The 22,375-nt window shown below is 37.1% G+C and overlaps 1 protein-coding gene across 3 annotated transcripts in view; it reads right to left on the minus strand.

Annotated features, from left to right (window-relative positions):
- Positions 1-22,375, minus strand: part of PTPRK (protein tyrosine phosphatase receptor type K) — a 371,462-nt gene that overhangs the window by 145,087 nt on the left and 204,000 nt on the right. For all 3 annotated transcript variants that reach the window (XM_056487252.1, XM_056487251.1, XM_056487253.1), the window contains exon 7: positions 11,828-12,121. In XM_056487252.1, the coding sequence (XP_056343227.1) occupies positions 11,828-12,121 (294 nt within the window). The remainder of the gene's footprint in view (positions 1-11,827; positions 12,122-22,375) is intronic.

Consider the following 22,375-nt stretch of genomic DNA (forward strand, 5'->3'; position numbering starts at 1 on the left):
GATAATGGTAGTACCTTAACACTGAGAAGTAATGGAAATTGTCTGTCTTGTTCTCATTCATTCTGAGACAGTCACTTGTGATATGTCTTGTTACGCTGCCAGGTCATTTCTCTCTTCAGGGTCTTTAAATATCACCTGTCCAAGTTGAAAATACATCTCTCCAATGATGGCATTATGCTTTGTCCCTTGCTAAATAGCTCGACACTCACTTTACCAAGGGTGAAAAGTCACGCTTTACTTGCAGAAATTTAAGTATTAGAGGCTGGACACTATATTAAAGCTCTGCTTCCCAATGTTGCCTCTCTGCAAAGATGCTCAGACCTCACTATCAAGGCATCTTAATGTGCTCAGGCCCATGTCCTCCTTTATATTCTTGTTTATCATAAAGGGAACTACTCATAATGCTGCTAAATTCAAATAAATGGATTGAATTATTAAACTTTCAAACAACAAAATGTATATACAATTACTTCCATATTTTTAAATGCTATCATGTTCACCAAGAGGAACTTCTATTACAGAAGCTGCAGTGCTCCCAGTATCCCATTTTCTTACATCAGCAACTGTTCTGTGCAGAAAACAACTCAGCAAACCCTGCTCCAAAAAACAGACCTTTAGCACTAGAGAAAGTTTCTTCATGAGTTGTCAGTGCTATATTTAACCCCTACTACAAGTCCACATCAGATGGAGAAAGGCATAGCATGAAAAACAGAAAGAAGGATGATGAGAATAACAGTAGGATATTTAAAGGCGTATTTTGTGCAATTCAAGGATGAAACAACAGATTGCAAATACTACAAGGGTTTTTTTGCAGCTATTGTTCTATACTACAATTGCTGCATATTTTTTTCCTAGCCTGTGTTATGGTCTAGAGAGGCAGAAAGAAGCCTGCCCATCATACCTGAGCCCCTTACACAGAACTACCAGAACACGATGGCTGCTCTTCAGAGGTGGATAAAACACACATTGACACATGTCTATAGAGAGAATAATGTAAAGTGTCCAAGAGTTTAGTTTTAGGACAACAAAATGCATAGCAGGAGCATCTGATACTTTCTAATTTAAGTCTGTCCACAAGGCAGACTTTCAGAGTGCACTGAAAGATTATGGTTTCCACAGAACCTGCAGCCCATGGGATGCAGCAGCCCAGCTGAAGCCTCACCCATGGGAACCCACAGCATATCTATTTTTAACAGATCTTTAAATCACCTAGAGTCATCACAGAAATTATTATAGCCTTGGAATTCCCACCTTAAACTTGCAAATCCTTTCTTAAACACAGAGACAGTAAGCTGATTTATGAAAGCAATATTGGAAAGTGATAGCACTTTTTTCCCCACTGTGGGACCAGATCAAATTAACACAGGAGAAAAAACCCTACATTTGTGAACTGCCTTAATTTAATGCACATGACAACTAGTAAATTCATGACTAAATAATTCAAAGAAAGGCATAAACATCATGGTTTATTGATTTCTACACAATTGTATTGCTGTATGTGTTTTTTCTCATTGTACAAAATATGTGTATATGCTCTGAATATGCCCCTCAGTAAAGTGACTATGAAAAATGTCTACCATCCTAACTTGTCTTTCAAATACACATTCTCCACCTTTTCCAAGTACTGCTAGGCAAGACAAGCCGCAGCTAAAAAACTTTTTACATGTTTCTTTACTGTAGGGATTCTTATACTATATTCATCACCATATGAACTGCAAACCTACAAGCATATTATGCCATATGAATAATTTCTACAACATATTATTTATTCCCTTATCCACTGTTTAGAGAGAAGCATCCATATTTGCTTTAAACATTTAAATTCTGTTTCATGGCTGAAGGGAAGGAATAGCTGGGGCTGAAGGGGGAGGTACGGTCGTGTTAAAAAAAGGAAAAACCAAACAAAAAGCTGAGCATCAGAAAAAGAAAACTTGGTAATGGCAACCTAAGAAGTCTTAGAGGTAAAGTGGCAGATACATATAGAAAAAAAGAACATGCTCAGCTTGCATGATCCTTAATTATGGCTATTCAGCTGATAATAGACAAGGGCTAGCAAAAAAGCCCCAAAAAACAACAATTTCAGGAATAAACTGATCTCCACTGATTTCTATACAGTATGTTTGTTGCATTCTTCCCACATTCCCCATCCACCCCTCATTATGTCAAGTGAACACCAAAAGTCAACTCTGCCTGGACAGACAGAGAGCTCTTGGTCACACCAAGAGCTGAATGCAGACACTACATCAGTGATAAAACTTGTCACTGAGTGAATAAAAATTTTAGCCCTTACATATGGTCTTCATTGTATAAGATTCTCATTACAAAATATTTAGCATTCAGACAGATAAATCCAAGATTTCATTGAAGTCAGCAAAACAAAAGTAAGAAAAGTGCTTGCTTTAAAAAAATCCAAAACAATCATGTGAAGTAAATAAATTTGCGAAAAATTGCTGGGGAAACATTCATAGTCAACCCTGCTTTCTAAACAGCAATGAGACACCAAAGTGAGCTGATCTGTCAAAGGTGATGCCAAAGGCCAAAAACAGAGAGCAGGTTTCTTGAATTGTACTTCTGCACTGTCTTCAAAGGTCATTACTTTAAGGAAACACGTACAACTCAACTGGTTTATTTATTTGTAATTATCTAAGCTACTACAGGTTGTGAACTGTGAATAGAGCACATCATATTCCTAATGCTCTCACATTTCAGCCTAATTGTTAGAGTCCATTTCACAGACAAAAGAAGGCACATTGTCCAATATATTTTCACCAGTCCCTATCCTTGAGCACAATTTCTCTAAAATAAAGGTAATAAACTGCAAAATATGTACTTATGGTATTGTTATAGTATCTGAAATGTTTAATTATCTGAATGATAATTTAGCATGTTGTCATTTCCAAGGGTAATGAAATAGCTTTTAGTAATTAATGACCTGAAAAACAAAATGCATAAAATGAAATTGTTTTCAAAGGTAACCTGAAATAAAAAATAATAGTATATAAGGGAATAAAAGGCGTAAGCAGTTGATTTGGAGATGTGAAACAAGGCAAATAAATCTCAAACCCATGAAGAATTACTGCTTAAATCATGTCTGTGTCTCTAAACTCAGTATTAATTCCGGTCACATCACATATGAACAACAAGATTTTGCTTCTAGATTACAGCTTTCTGCCAGATTTTTTTTTGTTTTGTTTGTTTCCTAATCCTCCTGAAAACAAACTCTAGCACAATGCCATAGCTTTAATTCTAGAGAACAGGATGCCATACAGATTTGGAGAGGAGACGGAAAAACAGGGATAAAAGACGTTGGTCAGAACAAAACTAATTTGGTAAACAATTTCAAGATTACCCCTTCAAAAGCTTTAAAACATTCTCCAAAGATAAGGAAAGAGGGAGAAATTTTGCTCTGGTTTACAGGCCAAGGACTACAGGACCTCTTCTAGTTCCAGTGCCTAAGTCTCAGCCCTAATAGCCTGTGACACTCAGATCTCTTTTCCCACTCTGTACACATCGCCTACTTTGTTTTTATTATACTGCAAATGTTGTACTTGAAACATAGATAAGATTCAGCCAATTCAAACCACTTTAAATTAGAATTCAAGTGGCTTTTTTTCACTTTTTTCAAGTGGCTTTTTCTTCTACCAGTTTAATAAAATTCTATAATTTGTCAGCTTTATCATAGTTACATTTTCTTTATAAATTACATGGAACTGTTCCTGATAGGGCACAAACAGAAGTGATTATTCAATTAATCCACAAAAGCAGTTTTAGATATATAAGCCAGTTCTTCTCCATTTGAGTTGATTTTATTCTGGTTTCCTAATCAAAATGCCTTATATCAAATTAAATGCATTAGAGAAGAACAATATCAGCTTTATTAACCAAATCTGTAATTCAATTTTTTAAAAATCAAGTTATTCTGACAAGAGCATTCTATAAATCTGTTGACTGTCTCTAATTATATTACTTCCTTAATTCTTCATTAATCAAGCTTGGTATTGGCTGTTCCATTATTCGGTTCAGAATTAAAGTAAAGATGACAAGCTTTTAATTAATTGGATGATCCTGAGCCTCCATGTCAGTATTTTTAATGTTTGTTTTTCAAGGCATCTGGAGCTTTCCAGGACTGCTCCAGAATTTTATTTGAAAACAGCAAACAAAACCATTAAGAGCCTTGAAAAGTAATTTTTAGGTTTCTGGACCTACTGATCACCTGAGTTGTAACCTGACATCAATTGCTGCTTAATATGCTCCTCAACTCATTGTTAAAATGGAGGCTATTTCATTCCATACAAAAGTACCACATAGTCCATTACTCCTCTCAGCACCAGCAGGAGGATTTACTGAGAAATAAAGTGGAGAGAGTGAAATTCACTCAGGTCTATTTCATACATCTAGGTTCAAATTAGGTGAAAAGGATTTTACTGCTCACTATTAAAATGAAACAAAGTTAAAAAAAATAAAAGAGCAAACAAGACTTAAATAAAAACCAAATATTTATCTAGCAGAAGAAAGTCCAAAGAATTGATCCATGTAAGAACCAGGGCTTTTTGGAAAAATGACATGATATCTCTTTGTAATGGCTTTGGAGAGAGATGAAAAATATTGAATGCATTTGGTAAATCTCATCAACATCCCCAGCCACAGCACAGGCTGCTGGTTCTGCTTTCCTCTTCCACCCTTCCACTCCTGCTACTCACAGCCTTCCATATCTAATCCACACTACTCTGCCAAAAGCACCAAAATAATTGAAAAATTAGTATGCTTCCAGAACACTTTAGAGCTGTAATGATCAGAGCAACTTAAAAAACTTCATTAAAATTTTCCCTGATTAATTTTTAATAGACTGATAAATGAATGTACAATAAAAGCCAGTCCCATAAAAGTTTGTTTTATTTATGTACTTACCACTTCTCAAGCACTCTAAAATTAATCTTGCATTCCTGAGCAGTTGAGAGACCTTAATTATGAAACCAAACTAAAGCATCAAACACACTAATCAATCATGCTAAAAAATATATATATATATATATATATATATATGTATATATTTATTTCAGCTGAAATTAGAAAATAGAAGCCACAGTTCAAAAAAAGAGCTCCAGCCTTCCAAAAGGAAAGCTTATCTCAACCTGCAATCTTGTTTTTAAGCAGCAGACACAGACCAAAAATCTGTGAACATCAGTCCCCCAACTTTGCAGAAGCTCTAATCAGGCTGTGAGTTATCTGGCCTGGGTGCACCCACAGCACTCCAAGCGCTCCAATATGAATTATTGCCCACATACATTCTTTTACAGCTGGAATGGGCACCATGGATTAATGCACTGCTATATATTTCCTTGCCACAGACAGTGCTCCTCTTGGAAGTGTGATCTATTGACTAGTTACATGCACTTTGGATAAATCATGACAGTCTCAGTGTGCTGTGGTGTACTCTGCTCTGGGAAAAGCCACCAAACAAACCAAGGTGAGGCAAGAGATGGAGAAATTGCTTGAGAGAAGGGGAGCTCTGTGTGGTCTTGGTAGCTGCTCTTTTTCCTCCTTTACCTCTATAAAACAGTGAAGCCATATCCTGACCTTGTGTCCTTCACCAGAAAGAGAGCCAGTAACTTTAACCAAAATCTTTGCACCAAAACCTTCACTGACTAGGGTGTCAAATGCCAAAGACCACAAGCATGTCTTGCTGTAGGTCACTTGTCCCTCCCTGCCTGCTGGTAGAGACCTCAGAAAGAAGGCAGAAGAGGCCACTGCACACAACAGAGGCTTTGACATGTGGGTGGCCATGCTAGAGGGTCCACCTACCTAGGTCTGCTAACCTGTCTCTAAGTGAAGAGCATCAGAGTGATTTACTGATGAATATGTGATACTATTCTATAAAAAAAATAAGCCATGAACAAAACCATTCCCAAAAATGAAGCATGAGAGAATTCAGGAAATCCGTGTCTTGTATAACATGACATTCGCAATGTTGCAGGAAGAAAGTTTCCAGTTACAAAAGAGGCAACTTGCAGCTGCAAGTACCATATAAATGATACTAAGCAAGGCTGAATACAGCAAACAAAAAAAATGCTGAAAACCCATTTAGGGGAGGTCAGTGTCTGAACTTGCAGTTTACTGCCAATTCAACTGAGTCATCAGCACTGCACTCCTTTGAAAAAGAGGATACCATGCTTAATTTACACAATCTGCCAAGAGCTTGGCTGGGCAGTCTGCCTGGTCTCTTGCTAGGTAAGTCAGCTGCACTACAGTCCTTTCTTATGGATATAAGCCTCGTTAGGATTCTATATGTGGTACGGGTATCTCAGCAGTGGCAAGCAGCACAATAAGCACAGCATGGTTGCTGGTGCCAGATGATGGTCCAAATCAGATGGCTCTTCTACAGGAAGCCTTCTCAATAATAAATCTAGTATTCAGTCTTAATGGGAATATGATGAAGTTCCTCAGTCCAGACTTTTTCCATGGTTTAAAATCTCCCTGCTCCACCTCCCCATATCATACCCAGTTGGTAAACCTATATGGAACAAGACTCTGGTGCATTTGGAATCTGATAGCAAGATCTTAAATGGTTCCAATTACTACCTGGCCAAAAGCCCAGAAACAATCACAAGTGCCAAACACATTTGTAAAAACAACAGCAACTTATAAATATTGGTGTAATGAGGGTTCTTCTGGAATGACAAATGTAAAATAATTTTTAAAAGTACAATATTAATTTAGTATGTCCTTAAAATGCATTCAAACTGTAAACAACAAAAATATGAGCAATAAAAGCACATAATTTAAGCACTCAAAATGTATTCATGTTGCCCTTGAAGCTATAGTTTAAGTCCCTAATAATAACTACTTTGAGGGAAATAAGATAAAAATTCTGCTTGAAACATGGAGACAGCTGTTTTTCTGTAAAGGTAAATATTTCTTTCTGTCCCCATTAAAAAAAAATAAAAAGAGATTGAAAATTACACACTTATCTGTATTTTTTTTATTAGCTTTCAAAATTTTAACAATTGCAGTTGCACTACTGCAAGGGATGCAAATGAAGAGCACAGCTTGTCTGTTCAGTGCTGTATAATCCAGAAGCCTCCTGAAATGTTGATTCTACCCAATTTTAAAACACATTGCCTCATACTCCAATGTCCTAAATTCTCTTTTCTGCAGCACACAGTAAAGCCTACAATCCAGGTCCCCACCCTGAACCCTCTGCCTTGGATCTGCAAGTGTAAAATGCAACAAACACTGAGTCAAGTAGCTCTGTACATGTCCTACATCAGCACATGCAGATTCTATACTGCAATGTCCCTCTCACTCCACTCATTTTAAAAATAATTCATAATTTTTATGTAACCACAACAACATTTTAGTTCTCCAGATGGCCATGCAGGGTCACTTTCACAATGGCAACCTCTCTGGAGTCCCTCTGTTATAAATCCCAAGACAGTAATCAAAAGCCTTTGAGCTTGCTTTTGTTTTTTGATATTTTTCCATGCTTTCCTTAATTTTTTTTTTTATTGTTTGTTAGAGGAGAATTCAGCAGTATTCTGTACTCTGTGTATATTGGTTTTGAAATTAATGCATGTAGAAACTGTACACAAACATTATGCACTTAAAAAGGCAGCAGAAAGCAGCCAGCTCCCAAGCCTTCAGCTGCAGGTGTTCAGCATTGCATTGCTGAACCAGCATCTCCTGCTCTCGTGCCTTGAGGCTAACTGCTACCCATGGCAGGTCTCTGTGGTGGATAAAGATTTTGAACAATGAAATAACAATAATGACAATAGCAATAATAATTATAATATAATTGAGAAATATTTTTGCTTTCTCACTCTCCTAAAGCTATAAAGCTTCCCCCCTGTCCTTACTCAGTTCATTAGCAGAACCAAAAATAATGAAAACACACAGCACTGTTTTCTCTAACTGCTTTACAATTCTTCATGCTTTTCTGAAAAAAGCATACCCTCATGCTGAACTTCAGTAAAGTAGGAGCAAGCAATTCCACTGTGTACATATATTAAGCTCTGGACAGGCTGAACTACTGACCTCCTTTGCCACTAAAATATCAGTTAATCATAAAACTGAGCTGTGAGTTGTTACTCAGAAGCAGCTGCCAACGTAAGAGAACAACTTTTAATTTAGAGTTGAAAAAGCAGGCTAAGTGGACAATTTTAGATTATTACGTGTTTTCTGCACCCTGCCCCTCTCCCCTACCCCCTCAAGGGAAGAAAGGCAATAACAACTCGGGGGGACGTGCTCAGAAGGACAACACACCCCAGAGCCACAGAAAACAGCCTTAAGGGTTACTTCTGGTTAAAGTGTTACTCTCTGCCTTTTGTTCTGGTGTTAGAATCCTGGAGAAGTGAATAATCTGAGCAATGACCCCAGGCAAGAGGCAAAGTCAGAATGAAATAAATCTCAGGTGCCCTGTGAGAACTGAGGCACTACCCTTCAGCATCAGCAGCTGGGATCACAATACCTTGACCATATCATCATAGGTGGTGCTTAGAAGAGGAAATAACAAAGCATACACCTGGTTCTTACAAGGGATAATGTAAGAAAACAGTGTTTTGCTCTAGGTGTTTCAGATTTCAGTCATTTAAAAACACTCAGTGGTTTCATATATTTGATTGCTCAGCACTATCTTTAATCACAGACTGATAAAACAACACATCTAACAAAATACCTTCGCTTCAGCACAGGAAAGATTACCTGAGAAATGCTGGGTAGACAAACAGGCTGTCAGAGGACTTAACCAGTGGAAGAATTATCCCCTCATTAAAGAACAATTTTGTTTAGTATTAGTGGAAACATTTAGTAAATGAGTCACCAGACTCTAGCTTTGCTATAAGGAAGACAGAAAATGATCTAAATACCTAATAATAAAAGTGCATGTATGACAATGAGGGAAGTATGATCATCACTCAAATCTCTAAGGAGTAGAATACATCTTCAGCAAAGCAGAGGACAACTGATCAATAATATATTATAAAGAAATAGCATGAAATGATAAATTCTGAATGAATTACAGGGGAAAAGTATTTTAAACTTCATTTGAAAACAATTCTGTTATTTGCCTAAGCATTAAACAGAGAGCAGAATGCTAGCTTATTCTCATTTTTTTTTCCTTGAGTTTGCTGTTGCTGCTACTTGGAATGTAAACTTTAATCCTTACAATCTCATCAGATTGACAATCACTAATGCACAATTTTTAATCTGTATAGAGAGCAAACTTCATGTTAAAATTAATTTATTTCCCACCATTCCATCTGATAGTGAGCAGATAATCAATTAGAACTTGCTTCAGAATTTGAACTAATATGTATAAAACTTATAGAAAGACAAAATTGACAAAGAACACTGACAGAAAAGAGAGTATCTATCTGAAAAATAAGTGAGCTTGTCAGAAATGAGAATTAGGAATAATTGAAGAAACTCCAGAAAGAAGATATTGCTGCAGAGACATCATCTAATATAGCACAGTAAATCACTTGCCAGTCACTGGTACAATACTGGCAGCAGCAGAGACTGCAGGGTGAGATATTCCATTATTACCTTTGCATTTTCTTAAAAATCTCCTTGGAAGAGACTAGTTTTTGTGTTTATAATTTGCCTCTTACAAGCAAAATATCAGTATATATAACCAAAAAAATCATATTGATGAGGACTTGCAGTTATCTATCAGAAGCCTTGGGAAAACACTGCAGAAAAGGAAGGTCTGATTTTCCAGACAGGTGAGGAGGCAGCAGAGTGTTCAATCTGGTTCTGTCCCTGACTCATCCCTGATGCTGGGCACAATATTTCAGCCTTCACAAACCCTTGCTTGACACACCTTCTTCTAACTGAAAATAGCTAACAGTAACAATTATTTGCCTTCACTTTAATGGAATAGGAAGAATCAGCCTACTGCAAGGTAAACAGCTTGAAATGTTATTATTATTAAAATAATGCTGTCACAAAGCTCAAAATTTTCTGCTCAAGTATTTTTTTGATCTGCTTAATTTCACAGTGGATTAAATTAAGTTGAATTTTTTCTCAAGCCAGACTAGATTTTGGAGCCTTACATGTGAAAGTTATGCTAAAAAAATTTTTAAAAAAACCCACACCCACAATAACCTTATTTCCCCTAACAGGCTTCTAAAATATGTCACATAATTCATTACTTCCTTTTCAACTAAAAACCTTTACTGGGTAAATTAAGTTATACTTTTTCAAGTGCTAGGAAAATGACTTGACCATTTCAATGTGTTAGCCTAATCTCAACCTCTTTAAACAGAAGCAGTTTTCTAATTCCTATTTTTTCAGAAGAATGTCTAAACAAATACTTTAACCTTACTTAGATCTCAAAGACTGACACCTTAACAGAGATAGACACATAGATCTTTCTACTTCACTGGAAAGACAGACTAAATTATAAAAACAATCACAAACTCCAAAAGATGCCTTCAATTTTGTCTTACTCCAGTTTTGTCCATCAGCTTCAGACAGTACTATGAACAACTTTAAAAAAGATTCTCTAATTTTATGGAATTCATACCCACTGACCCATGAATGCCTTCTAGAATGCCTGGCTTCTGATCCAGACCCTGCCACTCTTCATTAAGTAAACAAAATGAGTAGTCATCTATCAGAGATACGTCTCCAACTTGTGAAAAAACTATTTTTATTTCTTATGCACATATGCACATGTATAAATGACACATGCAAACCTGAGACTTCAGCTTGTCCTTCTGATTACTTTAATGTGGTTTTTAATAGATGGTTATCAGCACTCTTTCCTATATCTAATACTGTGCCAACTTTAAAATACTGTCAGGCCCTGGAAGTCCTGAGAGTAGGAGGGAAAAACACACAATTTAATTTGTGCCTATTTTCCTCACAGTCTGAGATTCAAATCTATAATTTTTCTCCCTTGCAACTATGAGACGTAGGTATTATCTTTCTTCTTGTGAAAGCTGAGACTAAAATAAGTTTAGGTAGCTTTAGAAGGAACAGCATATAGCACAAGTTGACAGTGCTTAATCTTCTTGGTGCTGGCCATGCAGGGAGACTCTAAGAAACAAGAAGCAGACTGCAGGGCTCAGCAGCACATGATTTTGGTGATAGTATTAAAAAAATGGAGAAAACACTCCATTTGTGCTTTTAATTGCATTCTACAATTTAGAGAATCATAGACTATCCTGAGTTGGAAGGGACCCACAATAATGTTTGAGTCCTACTCCCAGACCTGCACAGGAGAGCCCCAAGAGTCACCATGAGCCTGAGAGCATTTTCCAAATGCTTCTTGGTCTCTGGTAGTCTTGGTGCCTGGGGAGCAGTCATAGCTAGAGGCTTTAGTATTTGTATTTTAGTTGTTGGAGATTCTGTCAGGCCATATGTAATTACTTGGGAAAAGACAAATTATGCAGAGGTACACTACTTTTTTTTTTCTTTTTCATGATTCTATTGCCTAAACATATGCTTTTTTCCCATGTAACTTGCTTTATGTGCAAGTTTATTTAAAACGTAATTGAAAACACAAAGGTGAAGAAACAAGGAAGTCAGGACTTCCCAGAAATCAAGAGGTCCCCTCCCTCACGTGATGAGAACCAAAATGTGTTCTTAGATTTCTAACTTCCTGCCCCCTTATCTACCCTCCAAGGGTTAGCAACCAAGACAATGACCTGGCAAAGAAGAGGACACAGCAAATCCTTACTGATCCAGAAACTTGGAGACCCTGTGGGTGTGAAGGGAATCCTTAACTCCTGATACAAGTTAATTGAAGCCCACAGGCCCACCAATCAATTAAAGCATAAAGTGAACAGTTTGGGTTTTCTGTCAGTTTTTCCAGAGCAGCACTCACCAGCACACTTGGTCCTGGTGATGAGCGGTGGCCCGGGCTGCCCCGTCCCGCCCTCGCCCGGCCTGGTGAGCAGCACCCGAATCTCGTACTCGGTGTCGGGGTCCAGGTGCCACAGCTTGTAGGTGGGTGCGTTGACAGCGTGGGTCTCGGTCCAGGTCCCCGATGTCATGCGGTACTCCACCTCTTTGAGGATGATGGGGCCGTCCCCGATGATGGAGTTGGCGTTCAGCTGGATGAGCAGGTAGGTCGGCCCGACGCCCAGCAGCTGCGGGGGCGCTATCGGCCGAGGCGGCTCTGCAGGGGACACAAAACGGAAACCAGCCATAAAACAAAAGCTGGAAAACCCACTGAGAGGAGGGCTGTCTATGCAGGGAGTTGTCAGAGTTTGGTCAGCAAGGATTCCAGACCTCAGAAACAAATTCAAATTGACATCAATGAAGAAGAGCTGAGGAGAATTTCAGCTGATGGAAGTGACCGGTGCACTACTGGGATCTGCTCAATGCTATATTTTCCTTTTAAAAATCTCAGCTAGAGAACACAAAATCTTGCCTGATTTATATTTTGCTGCTACTTGAGATTTTTTCTGAAAAAAACTATGCTCATTTATATAATTTACTATACCAATAACTTGAGATTTTATTTTATTGACTGGAGCCACATTTGCACTTTCCTTATAGAAAAAGCTGCAATAGATGATACACTACCTCTGCACAGAATATTCTTAAAAATGAGTATCACTGCAGTTAATCTGAAACTCACCGGATGCAGTTAGGGAAAAGGATACAGATGTCTATTACAGGCATTCAGAATACTCAGAATTGAGCAAAGCTGCCAGGAGAATGACAAAATAAAGACATATGGCAACAACATATAATATTTTATTCTTTACTAAGTTACTACTGATTTTGAAACTTGAACAATAGGATGTGTGCCGCTTTTTGTCATCCCTTCTTCTCATCAGCTTCTGCCTGCCTACATATTTCAATGCAGCTGCAAAGTGTAAAAGGTAATGACAGACCAAACAAGAAGGGGTGGTCCCCCTACCCTGAGAAATGTTAACATAGAAACATTGCCTCAGCATGATTTAAGAAACAACCACAAGCAACAAATATTTTTCTAATAAAATGAATTCACTGATAAACATGGAAGGCTCATTTTCATTCCAGATGGCTCATATTTCAGCTAATTTGTTACAGTTAATTAGGCAACAATGCTAAATTTGGTACACACAGGGGTTTCACACAGCAGTGATGCAGAACTAACAAATCAGCACCTCTGAGCAGGTAGAGGGGATCTTATGGCCAGAACATTAAAAATAACTTTTAACCCCAGACCATAAGATTTCCCTAGCAGGGGACCCTTACATTTTACACAACAGAAGTTAAGACACAGATGCATTGCACATATTCTGCCTGCCAGGGATGATCCCACCAGTGTCATTGACAGAACACATGGTGGGGAGTGGTGGACCTCCTTTGACATCCCATCCTCCCTGCATGGTGAAGTTCAGCTGATGACTCCCTGGTTCTGCCTGCTTCTCTATTTCCAGCAGCAAAGCTTCCCTTCCATGTACCACAGTTTGCTCCAAACAGTATATTTATTTACCAGCTCTATAAGCAACCAAGTTTCCCAGATTTTTGCAGATATCTTTCAGACTTTTTTCTAAATTGGCTGCTTCTCAAACCACTCAGTTTGGAGACCAGGGATTCTGTAGTCATGTCACAGTGGCTGTAATGGGAGCTGATTTTTTCCTCCCCGAGTGAAAAGGTGAATGCTCCAAGGTATTTCCATTTCTGCTTCAGGATAAACAAAACTATAGAAAGTACCTCAATTCATTATTAATGTTTTCCCCTTCTTTGGCAATATATGTGCTTATGAATTAATTTAGATCCCTACCTGCATCAAAGCTCAGAAATGCAGCTGGGCATAACGAGGGTAGTTTATTTGCTGTGGAGCTAACATATTAAATGTCAAACTAATGTATTCTAAGGTCAACATAGCAGAAAACATCATCATTGATGAGCATGATGCACTACCAGCTCCAAGTTATAAACTTCTAAAACATAAGGCTATATTTAGAAGTTAACACTTTGATTAAGAGCACGATTATCACAAATAAAATCTCATATGAATGAGACCATCATCTATTAAGTTTTTATGTTAAGAAGTAAAGCACATTCTTCTATTAGCATACACATTTTGTTTTTAAGCTCTTGAGGCCAAGGAGACTTATTTATAAAGTCTCTCCCAGTTCCAATAAATTATGCATGAATTTTAATCAGTTAGCAAATGAACAAGTAATTGTTCTGCAGCATTATTAATATTCTTCATAATACAATATACTATCAGAACCAGAGGTGAGGTGCAACCAGAAATCCCAAAAGTACACTAAGTATCAACTGAAGCATGCAGTCCCAATATACCAGGATAAACTTTTCTGATGTTACCCAATTAGCTTTCTATTAATTATTCCCATTCATTATTCTACTGCCACATCTCCAATTATAATTTGAAATCACAATTCCTTTTTGTATATACAGCAACCTGAAACTTTTACAGTTTAAAAATTGCCTTTGATAGCTGAAAAAGATAGAACAAAGCCATTAATATTTTGGTTGCCATTCCCATGGAAAATATCACACATATCAAGAATACTGTTCTTTCAGTGAGTTTTAAAACACAATTTATGTCCTTCAAGGGAGTATATGTTGCTGGCTTTTCTTACCCCAGCAATCTGGGTCCACCTGTAGTAAATAATCCAGTTTCAGAGTGCCCTGAGAAGACAATCTGCCAAAAATGAAAAACCTCTTATATGAGGCATGAAAAATAAAAGGAGATGCATGAAAAAGTACCCTAAAAAAATCACTTGCTCAGAAGTTTGTTCTGGTTTATAAACAATATAAAAACTCATCTTCAGCCAAACCAGGTGATGGCTCAGATGTTCAGAGCCTGGATGAGAGGTAGAATTGTAGGAAGCTAATGCCCACCAGGCCCTGTCAATGCCCTCCAATGCAGATGGGCCCTACTCAGATGCAATTTTTGGCTTCCAGTCAGCCAGACCCAAGGCCAGGTGAGGCAGAACCATGATGTTCCTCCATCGTCTCTCTCTGATCACTGCAACCCCACTGGAGAGATGTGCTCTTTATTTCTGCCAGAAAGAACCCACCTTCTTTGTGAGGAGATATGGCTAAGGCACACAGTATTCCTAGCAATCAATTTTCCTTGAGCTCAGTTCCCCTTTTCTCAGCCATGAATTCTATGTGAAAGGCCATAAGGTTCTAAATAATAATTCATGAAAAAATATTTCAACCCGTAGATGGTTTAATTTATCAGTAGAATCAAAATTTTAATAGGTATTTAAGATACACTGAAAATTTTGATCAAAGACCCTGCATGGTGAGTTTCATTTCTTCCTTAGTTAAGCACAAAATTTAAGATTCCTTATCCAATGTAACCAGTTTAATTACTTATTCATCTTCTGACTATATTTTTAGCATAAAGGTGTTAAATCTGATGAAATCTCTTCTAGTTTTCATGGTCACTAACATCTCAGAAAGACTATATTAAAAGACCACTTGTACATCTGCAAGACATAAATAAATTAAAGTGTTTCCATGCATAGCATGTTGCAGTATTTGGTCAGCACTGGTTTTGACATAAAATGCCAACAGCTAAGGTAATAAAAAATTAAGACTGACATTTCATCAGTACTTAAATTCTCATTCTGCTGAGATACTAGCAGTACATTATGCTCACATCAGTATGTATATGACATTGTATATTAAATGCAGTGTGATATTTAGGCACCAATGACTAGAATAAGCATGCAGCTTCAACCTCCTCTGCCAGTCTTCCTACAGTTAAGTGGTTGTGTCATATTTTTAATATGAAACATTGTATGCAAATAATTATGCATTCACAGGCAGAAAAGAAAAAGAAAACTAGAAAAGGTCATTAGTGTTATTAGTACAGTAACTAATACACATAAAGTTCCAATATTCTCAAGTAAGATATGCATGCTATACTACATTGCCTTCCAAGACTCAACACTCCTTAAGTTTAAAACAAAGGAAGATAGTTTCATTTGTATCTTACTGGCAATCATATACTGTTAATGACCAGCTCAAAGCAAAAAGTAAAAATAAACCAGAATTCTACATATTGTTCCATTTTGGAGAAAAAGCTGATACTGGATGCATGTCTGATAAAATCTTATTTTTAAAACTTATTTACAAGGGTCATGTTTTGCTGAGCATCATATGTATCAGTCACAAGGGACTCTTGTTATGCAACAGAAAGGTCTGTGAAAGACCTCACACCAAGCCATACACTTGATAGAACTGAAGAACAATACAAGTATGAAATTCTCCATTCTCTTAATTATAAGTTGGGGGGAAAATAGAAGATGTTTCTCATAACTACAACTCTGAAGAAGTATAACTGAAAGAAATTATTCAGTCATGAAGGTGGTGACAAAATGAACTATGAACAGTTTGAAAATAAAAACAAACTATGGAGGCCTTAAGCCCAAATGCTGTTTTTTTTTCTTTATTTTTGCAAAAATCATTCTGCATGTGCCATACCTTCTCTTTCTGTGCATGACAGACTACACTCACAGCTGAATCTGTCACTCTGTACACTCCATCTCTAGTGAGTAGTTTGGTCCTTAGTGGCTTTGCTGAATAATACATTTAAGACAAATAAAAAAACTAAAAAGCTTATGCCTTGAATAGTTTGTGCAACCCACTGAGGACAGTTCAGTAATGGGAGATGAGCACTCTGCTTGGCTTCTGAAAACTGAGAAATGCAAAAAGATTTAAAAAAAAGGCAAAGCAAAAAAAACCCAACAACAGTCCAAAAATGTGACATATTTTCCTCTTCAGCATTATTAAAAACATGCCTTTAGGTCTACATTCCTCCAATCACTAATCAGACTTCACATGGGAAGTCCAATACACAAAATTACATCAGGACAATATTAACTACTCAATTCATAGGTGCAGACACAGACCCAGTCTTAGGTGAGAAATGCTGCCATGAGAGACTTAGCTCATGGGATTCTTGCCTACACTCTCCATAGTGGTACTTGCTTTTCTCACCTCAGCAGCCCACCTTATTCTTGTACCAAGGAAAAGAACAAGTGCAAACTTATTCTCAGTCAGACATACTATACATCAGCTACATAGATTACTCCTGCCCAAAAGACACAATGCTTCTGAGAAACATCAGAATAAAGGAGGATGAGCTCAGCTGCTGGGCAGGGAACTTTGCAGAGGCTGCAGGAAGGCACACTTTCTTAAACCATCTGCAACCCTCAAAGTAATTCACCTCTGAGAAGTTTTACAATCAGCTTCACTACTGCAAGACCAAATGCTGCTGAGAAATTAGCACAATAAAAACCCAAAGAGCTGCAAGCCCTTTGGAACTCTTATAAGCCTTGGTAATTTAATTAATAATTCCCCAAGCCAATGCTTGGTTTTTCTGTTTGTTCATAAATTCATTTACCATTTTCTTAATAAATTTGTGTCTTTCTTTTTTTATTCTCCTCCCAGTGGACAAAATGTCTCTCTACTTATCAAGTTTAACTCATTTTAACAGGTGCTTTATTTTTCTACATTGTTAACAATTGTACATTGTTAAATCTCTTTTCTGATTGGAACATTTCTATTGCTCCCATCTTCCACAGGTAGCTTGGAGAAGGCACTGTACTGATGAGAAGGCAGCAAAGATTTTTTCATAAAAATAAATAACTTTGACATATTACACCATAGCTTCATGTAGAAATCAGCAGGCTTTTACAGTGAAGTGTTCCATATAGCTACTGGCCTGCCTTTATTTAAAAAAAACAAATAAACAAACGAAAAATAGCCAAAACAAAACAACAAAAAAATCCCCCAAAGCCAAAAGCAAACCAAACTCCAACACAATCAAAAACTAATTCCAACTTATCTCAGCTGCTGTCCTGGGACCATAAGTGATGGTGGCTGCATGGAGAAACTTAAACAGCTCATGATCTACGATTCTGCTAGAAAGGTTTTTCTCAAACTCTTTTTTTCTTTCTAATTCCACTTACACAGACATTTTTCTGTGACTTCAGAAAATTATTTCTGTGACTTAAAAATAGAATTTATCACAACCGTGCAGTATTTGGCACTAGCTGTTAGTCCAGAGGGTGAGACACATTACCTACAAAAGGTTACATTTTAATTAAGAGAGTTAGTTGTCTGGAACAAAAGAACTCATTCTAAGCAATGGCTTAGTGACCAGGTGGTATCAAGTGATTTATCCAACTCTCTTCAGAGAGTTTGTAAGACTATTTTCATTGTCTTTTATTGCTTGAAATGGAAAAACTGAAAGCATCAATTTTAAATAAACATTAAAAATAAATATAACATTGAAATTCAGGTAACTACCTAGAGAATCAGTCACTGGAGAAAAAACAGCAACAAACAGAAATGGCAAATTGAACAGTGAGCTCATAATACTGGCTTAGGTACAGTACTGACATATTTCAACATAATATCTCTAATTTGGGGTCTGCAAACAGGAACAGTATGTCACAAGCTCACTTCAGGCTACTGTTTTAGCTTTGAGCACCTAATATATAAAGTTTGTGTCACAGATACACCAAAGTCTGCAAGCTCACACAGCTAAAATGTGTTTAATTTAGGTGACGTGGCAGTTAGTGACCACCTAAAGTGCTGAAATAGGAATTATTTCAACGGAGAAAACTGCTAACTTCTGCATAGTGATGCTATATCCTATGCATCACCATGGCATTTTATTCACCTTGATTTGAAACACCACCACGTTCATTTTATTATCTTCCTTTAAAATAAAGGAACAGTGTGCAGCTTTAGCATTGTCAGCAGAAACTGTAAACAAGGTTAAGAACATGCTCAGCTTACCTGCAAAAACAAAAAAAAAAAAAAGAAGTCTATCTAAAAATTGGAATATGTCATCTCTCTATGCAATTTATGATCAGGACACATGCCTATTTTTTGAATGATAGTAGGCTATGTTACTATGGGAATCAATTAGAAGATTATGACACATTTTGTCAAAAAGATTGCATTGTGTTAAAGACATTTATACTGCACCAGCCTAAAGGAAAAATGAAAAAATGTACGAAAAAGAGGTACTTGTAATGAGAAGACATTCAAATTTAAAATAAAATTAAAAAAAAATCAGACAGCATAAATGAGTCAGCTGTAGAAATATCTTCAGCAAAGACTTGATCACAATGACTTCATTATCCACATGTATCAGTAATGCCCTCGAGATTCCAATGTTGAGATTACTGCTGGAAAGAAATATTTTATCTGCTTCATTGTCAGGAACCAGCAGGTTGAGAACAAAATTAAATGTCTTCTTCAAAATTGGTACTTCCCAGGAAAGAATTGCTCTCAACTCTACAAGGCTTTGCAATTTGACAATACTGCAGTTGCATGCACATCCACATCCACGCTGTCAGTGGTGAGAAGGAATAAAACTAGAGATTACAGAGAGAATACCTGAATAACAAAATATTGTCTTAGAGACTCCAAAATTTTGTTTTATGTGGTGATGCAATGTGTGATGGGAATATATTTATTTCCTAAGCACTTGGATTTTTTTTTTATTTAATTTTAAATCTGAACTGGTCCAGTAAAATGAGATTGTGAAGGTCTTTGCATTATTCTTATATATGTTGATGTTGTAGTCATGCTCACACACTCAGTTTACTGCCTAAACAATCCAAATATAGAAACTTTCTGACAGAAAAAAGTTACAGTGACATATTTGTAATCAAGCTAAAAAAATTCAAACACCTGCTACAAAACCAGAGCATTTCAATAGAATTCAGTGGAACAAAAATAAATAGATAGATAGATAGATAGATAGATAGATAGATAGATAGATAGATAGATGCAAATAAAAAGGAAGAAAAAAAATCACTTTTTTTTTTTTAGGTTTTACACCACGGATTTACATTTCAGTGGCTCTCCCTATCTATAAAACTTGAAAGCTAAAAAAATTCATCCTGACAGCACTCCTGCCTGTCCTGGAATTCTTCTGTATACCTTATTTTGGAGATCACATTATAACATGCCAGCACTAACACAAATTTTTATCATCAGGAAAAAGAAAAAAAAAAAGGAATGGAAAAGAAAAAAAAAGAAAGAAAGGGGAAGGAAGGAAGGAAGGAAGGAAGGAAGGAAGGAAGGAAGGAAGGAAGGAAGGAAGGAAGGAAGGAAGGAAGGAAGGAAGGAAGGAAGGAAGGAAGGAAGGAAGGAAGGAAGGAAGGAAGGAAGGAAGGAAGGAAGGAAGGAAGGAAGGAAGGAAGGAAGGAAGGAAGGAAGGAAGGACACACAGTTATTTTTAAGGCAAGACCTTACAAGGGGCAGGGATGACCAGAAAACTTTCCCCTTGCAAGCCATTCTGCTATGTTCTTTCTCAGGTATACCATTTCATGGATGGCAAAAGCTTTCTGTCAGCACTTGAAAGTGCTACCAAAGGAAAAACAAGGCAATAAAAGGGTTACACATTAATGATTATCTAGAGGGATTTTGTGTGTGCTCAGCTTATGCAAATCTATGGAGAGAAATGACAGAATTCATTGCCACTTTCGAGCAAGCTTATTTTTGAGGGGCTATTTTCTTGCTTAACTCCCTCTCTTTCTACTCATAGTCTTTCCTAAGACACATATAGATGTTCCCACCAGCAATGTCTTCACATTTCTTATTACAGCATGTCCAAATATTTCTTGCCAACAATACCAGAAGGCAGCCCACTGGAATGACAGAAAAGGGGACTAATTTTAGGAGGCACTGAGACACTTCCTTCAATCTATGCAATGAACCAACAGAAACCAAAAAGGTTTTTACACCACAGTTTTACATCACAGATGTGAAATACGCATCATCTACCATGCACCTCAGAGAGCAACCCTACTTCTCCACTTCCCACCACCAGTGATGCTTGCAGTGCCACTCCTCTACACCACATTCACATTAAAACTGATCTTGCAGGGGTGTACATGGAAGTTCCCTGCTTTCCTAGGTCCCTCAGCAACTCCCAGTGGTTTCAGACAGAAGCCAGTGTCAGCAGATAAACTGTAGCACAAGGTCAGGTTCATGAGTGAAAAGGGAAGGCAAGGATTGAGACTAACTTTTATGAAGATGCTGGATACTACATCTGCTTTGACCATGAAAGGCAGCCTCAGAAAGGGGCAGGGGGAGAGAGGTGGCCAAAAGCAAGCACCAAAAGTAATCAGTGCCAGAGCACCGGGACAGATGTTATGGAATACCTAAGAAATGAGAGTAACAAAGCAGCTGCCATTCACAGCATTGCCAAATGGATTCTGAGTGTGATGCAAACTCTGAAAGAAATTTCTTGAAAAATAAATCAGAACGGAAGACCCCACCAGTTCTGCTTGCTAATGAGATCTTTATGAGATATTATTATTTTATATCAGTTGATAAAAGCCTGTTACCTTTGTTTTGTTGCAAAAAAGGTTCAAAATATCAAGAATCTGGAATAGAAACTCCTCAGGTACACTAAAAGAGTCTAAATTTTGCATCTTATTTCAACTGACACAAGCATTTAGTTTAAAAAAAATATTTTTTTTTTGCTCTCTTATTTTAACCACTCTAAGTTATCTTATCAATTTTTTGATGAGCAAACTTAACAAGAATACACAGCTTCTTATTCTGCTACTACATGTTTTAATTCTTGAATATGATACTAACCAAAATCTACTTAAGCTGGGCTGGCACACTTTTAAGTTCTAGAATCAGCCTTGTGTATTCACATAAAAAAAGGCTAACAATTTCAACAGCTCTACAGAAATAATAAGAGAAGAAATTATTAGGGTAGAAATTGTACAGTAAGGCTTTTCTCTCCAAATACAAGATCCACTGGTAATAATATAGTTTATAATAATATGCACCATTGTGGAAATTGCTACCTTCAAAGATTGCACAAGTAACCTATGTTGTTTATTACATTTAGATGGCCTGTGCATAATGGACATTTTGTTGAAGCCTGGGTCTTTGTTGGCTCTGTATGTTGAAGAAGCACCTAAAAGCACATTACTAAAGATTTGGAGACAAAAATAAATCAGTTGTCACCATATTCCCAGTTAAACAGACAGTAGCAGTACCTTAAAGGAGCCCTTACATTTTACATAAATGTTGGTAACAAAAGCATGCCATCATAGGGAAAAAATTGTGCAATTTTACCAGCAAGCTCTCTTGGCCCCAGTACCCAAAGCTAGGAGTAATTTTTCAGAAATTTTAAATACTATTTCTGATGAAGTCAAGGAAAGTCATGATTCTTACTGTTAAATTCTAAAGTTCTGCCTCAAAAATTTAATGTGTGAGTGTTCTTTGAAGAATTTGGCTGGTTTGTTTGCTTTTAAATATCTGCAAGCACCAGGAAACTTCTCTCATGGGACTTGTTATCCCTCTGATAAATGTGAGTTTGGGGCATAAAAAAACCAGTTTTATCAACTCAGTCAGAGGACCAGTGAAGCTGCCCCACTGAACCCTATTTAGACTTCTACCT

The sequence above is a fragment of the Oenanthe melanoleuca genome, chromosome 3, assembly GCF_029582105.1.
Source record: "Oenanthe melanoleuca isolate GR-GAL-2019-014 chromosome 3, OMel1.0, whole genome shotgun sequence".
NCBI lineage: Eukaryota > Metazoa > Chordata > Aves > Passeriformes > Muscicapidae > Oenanthe > Oenanthe melanoleuca.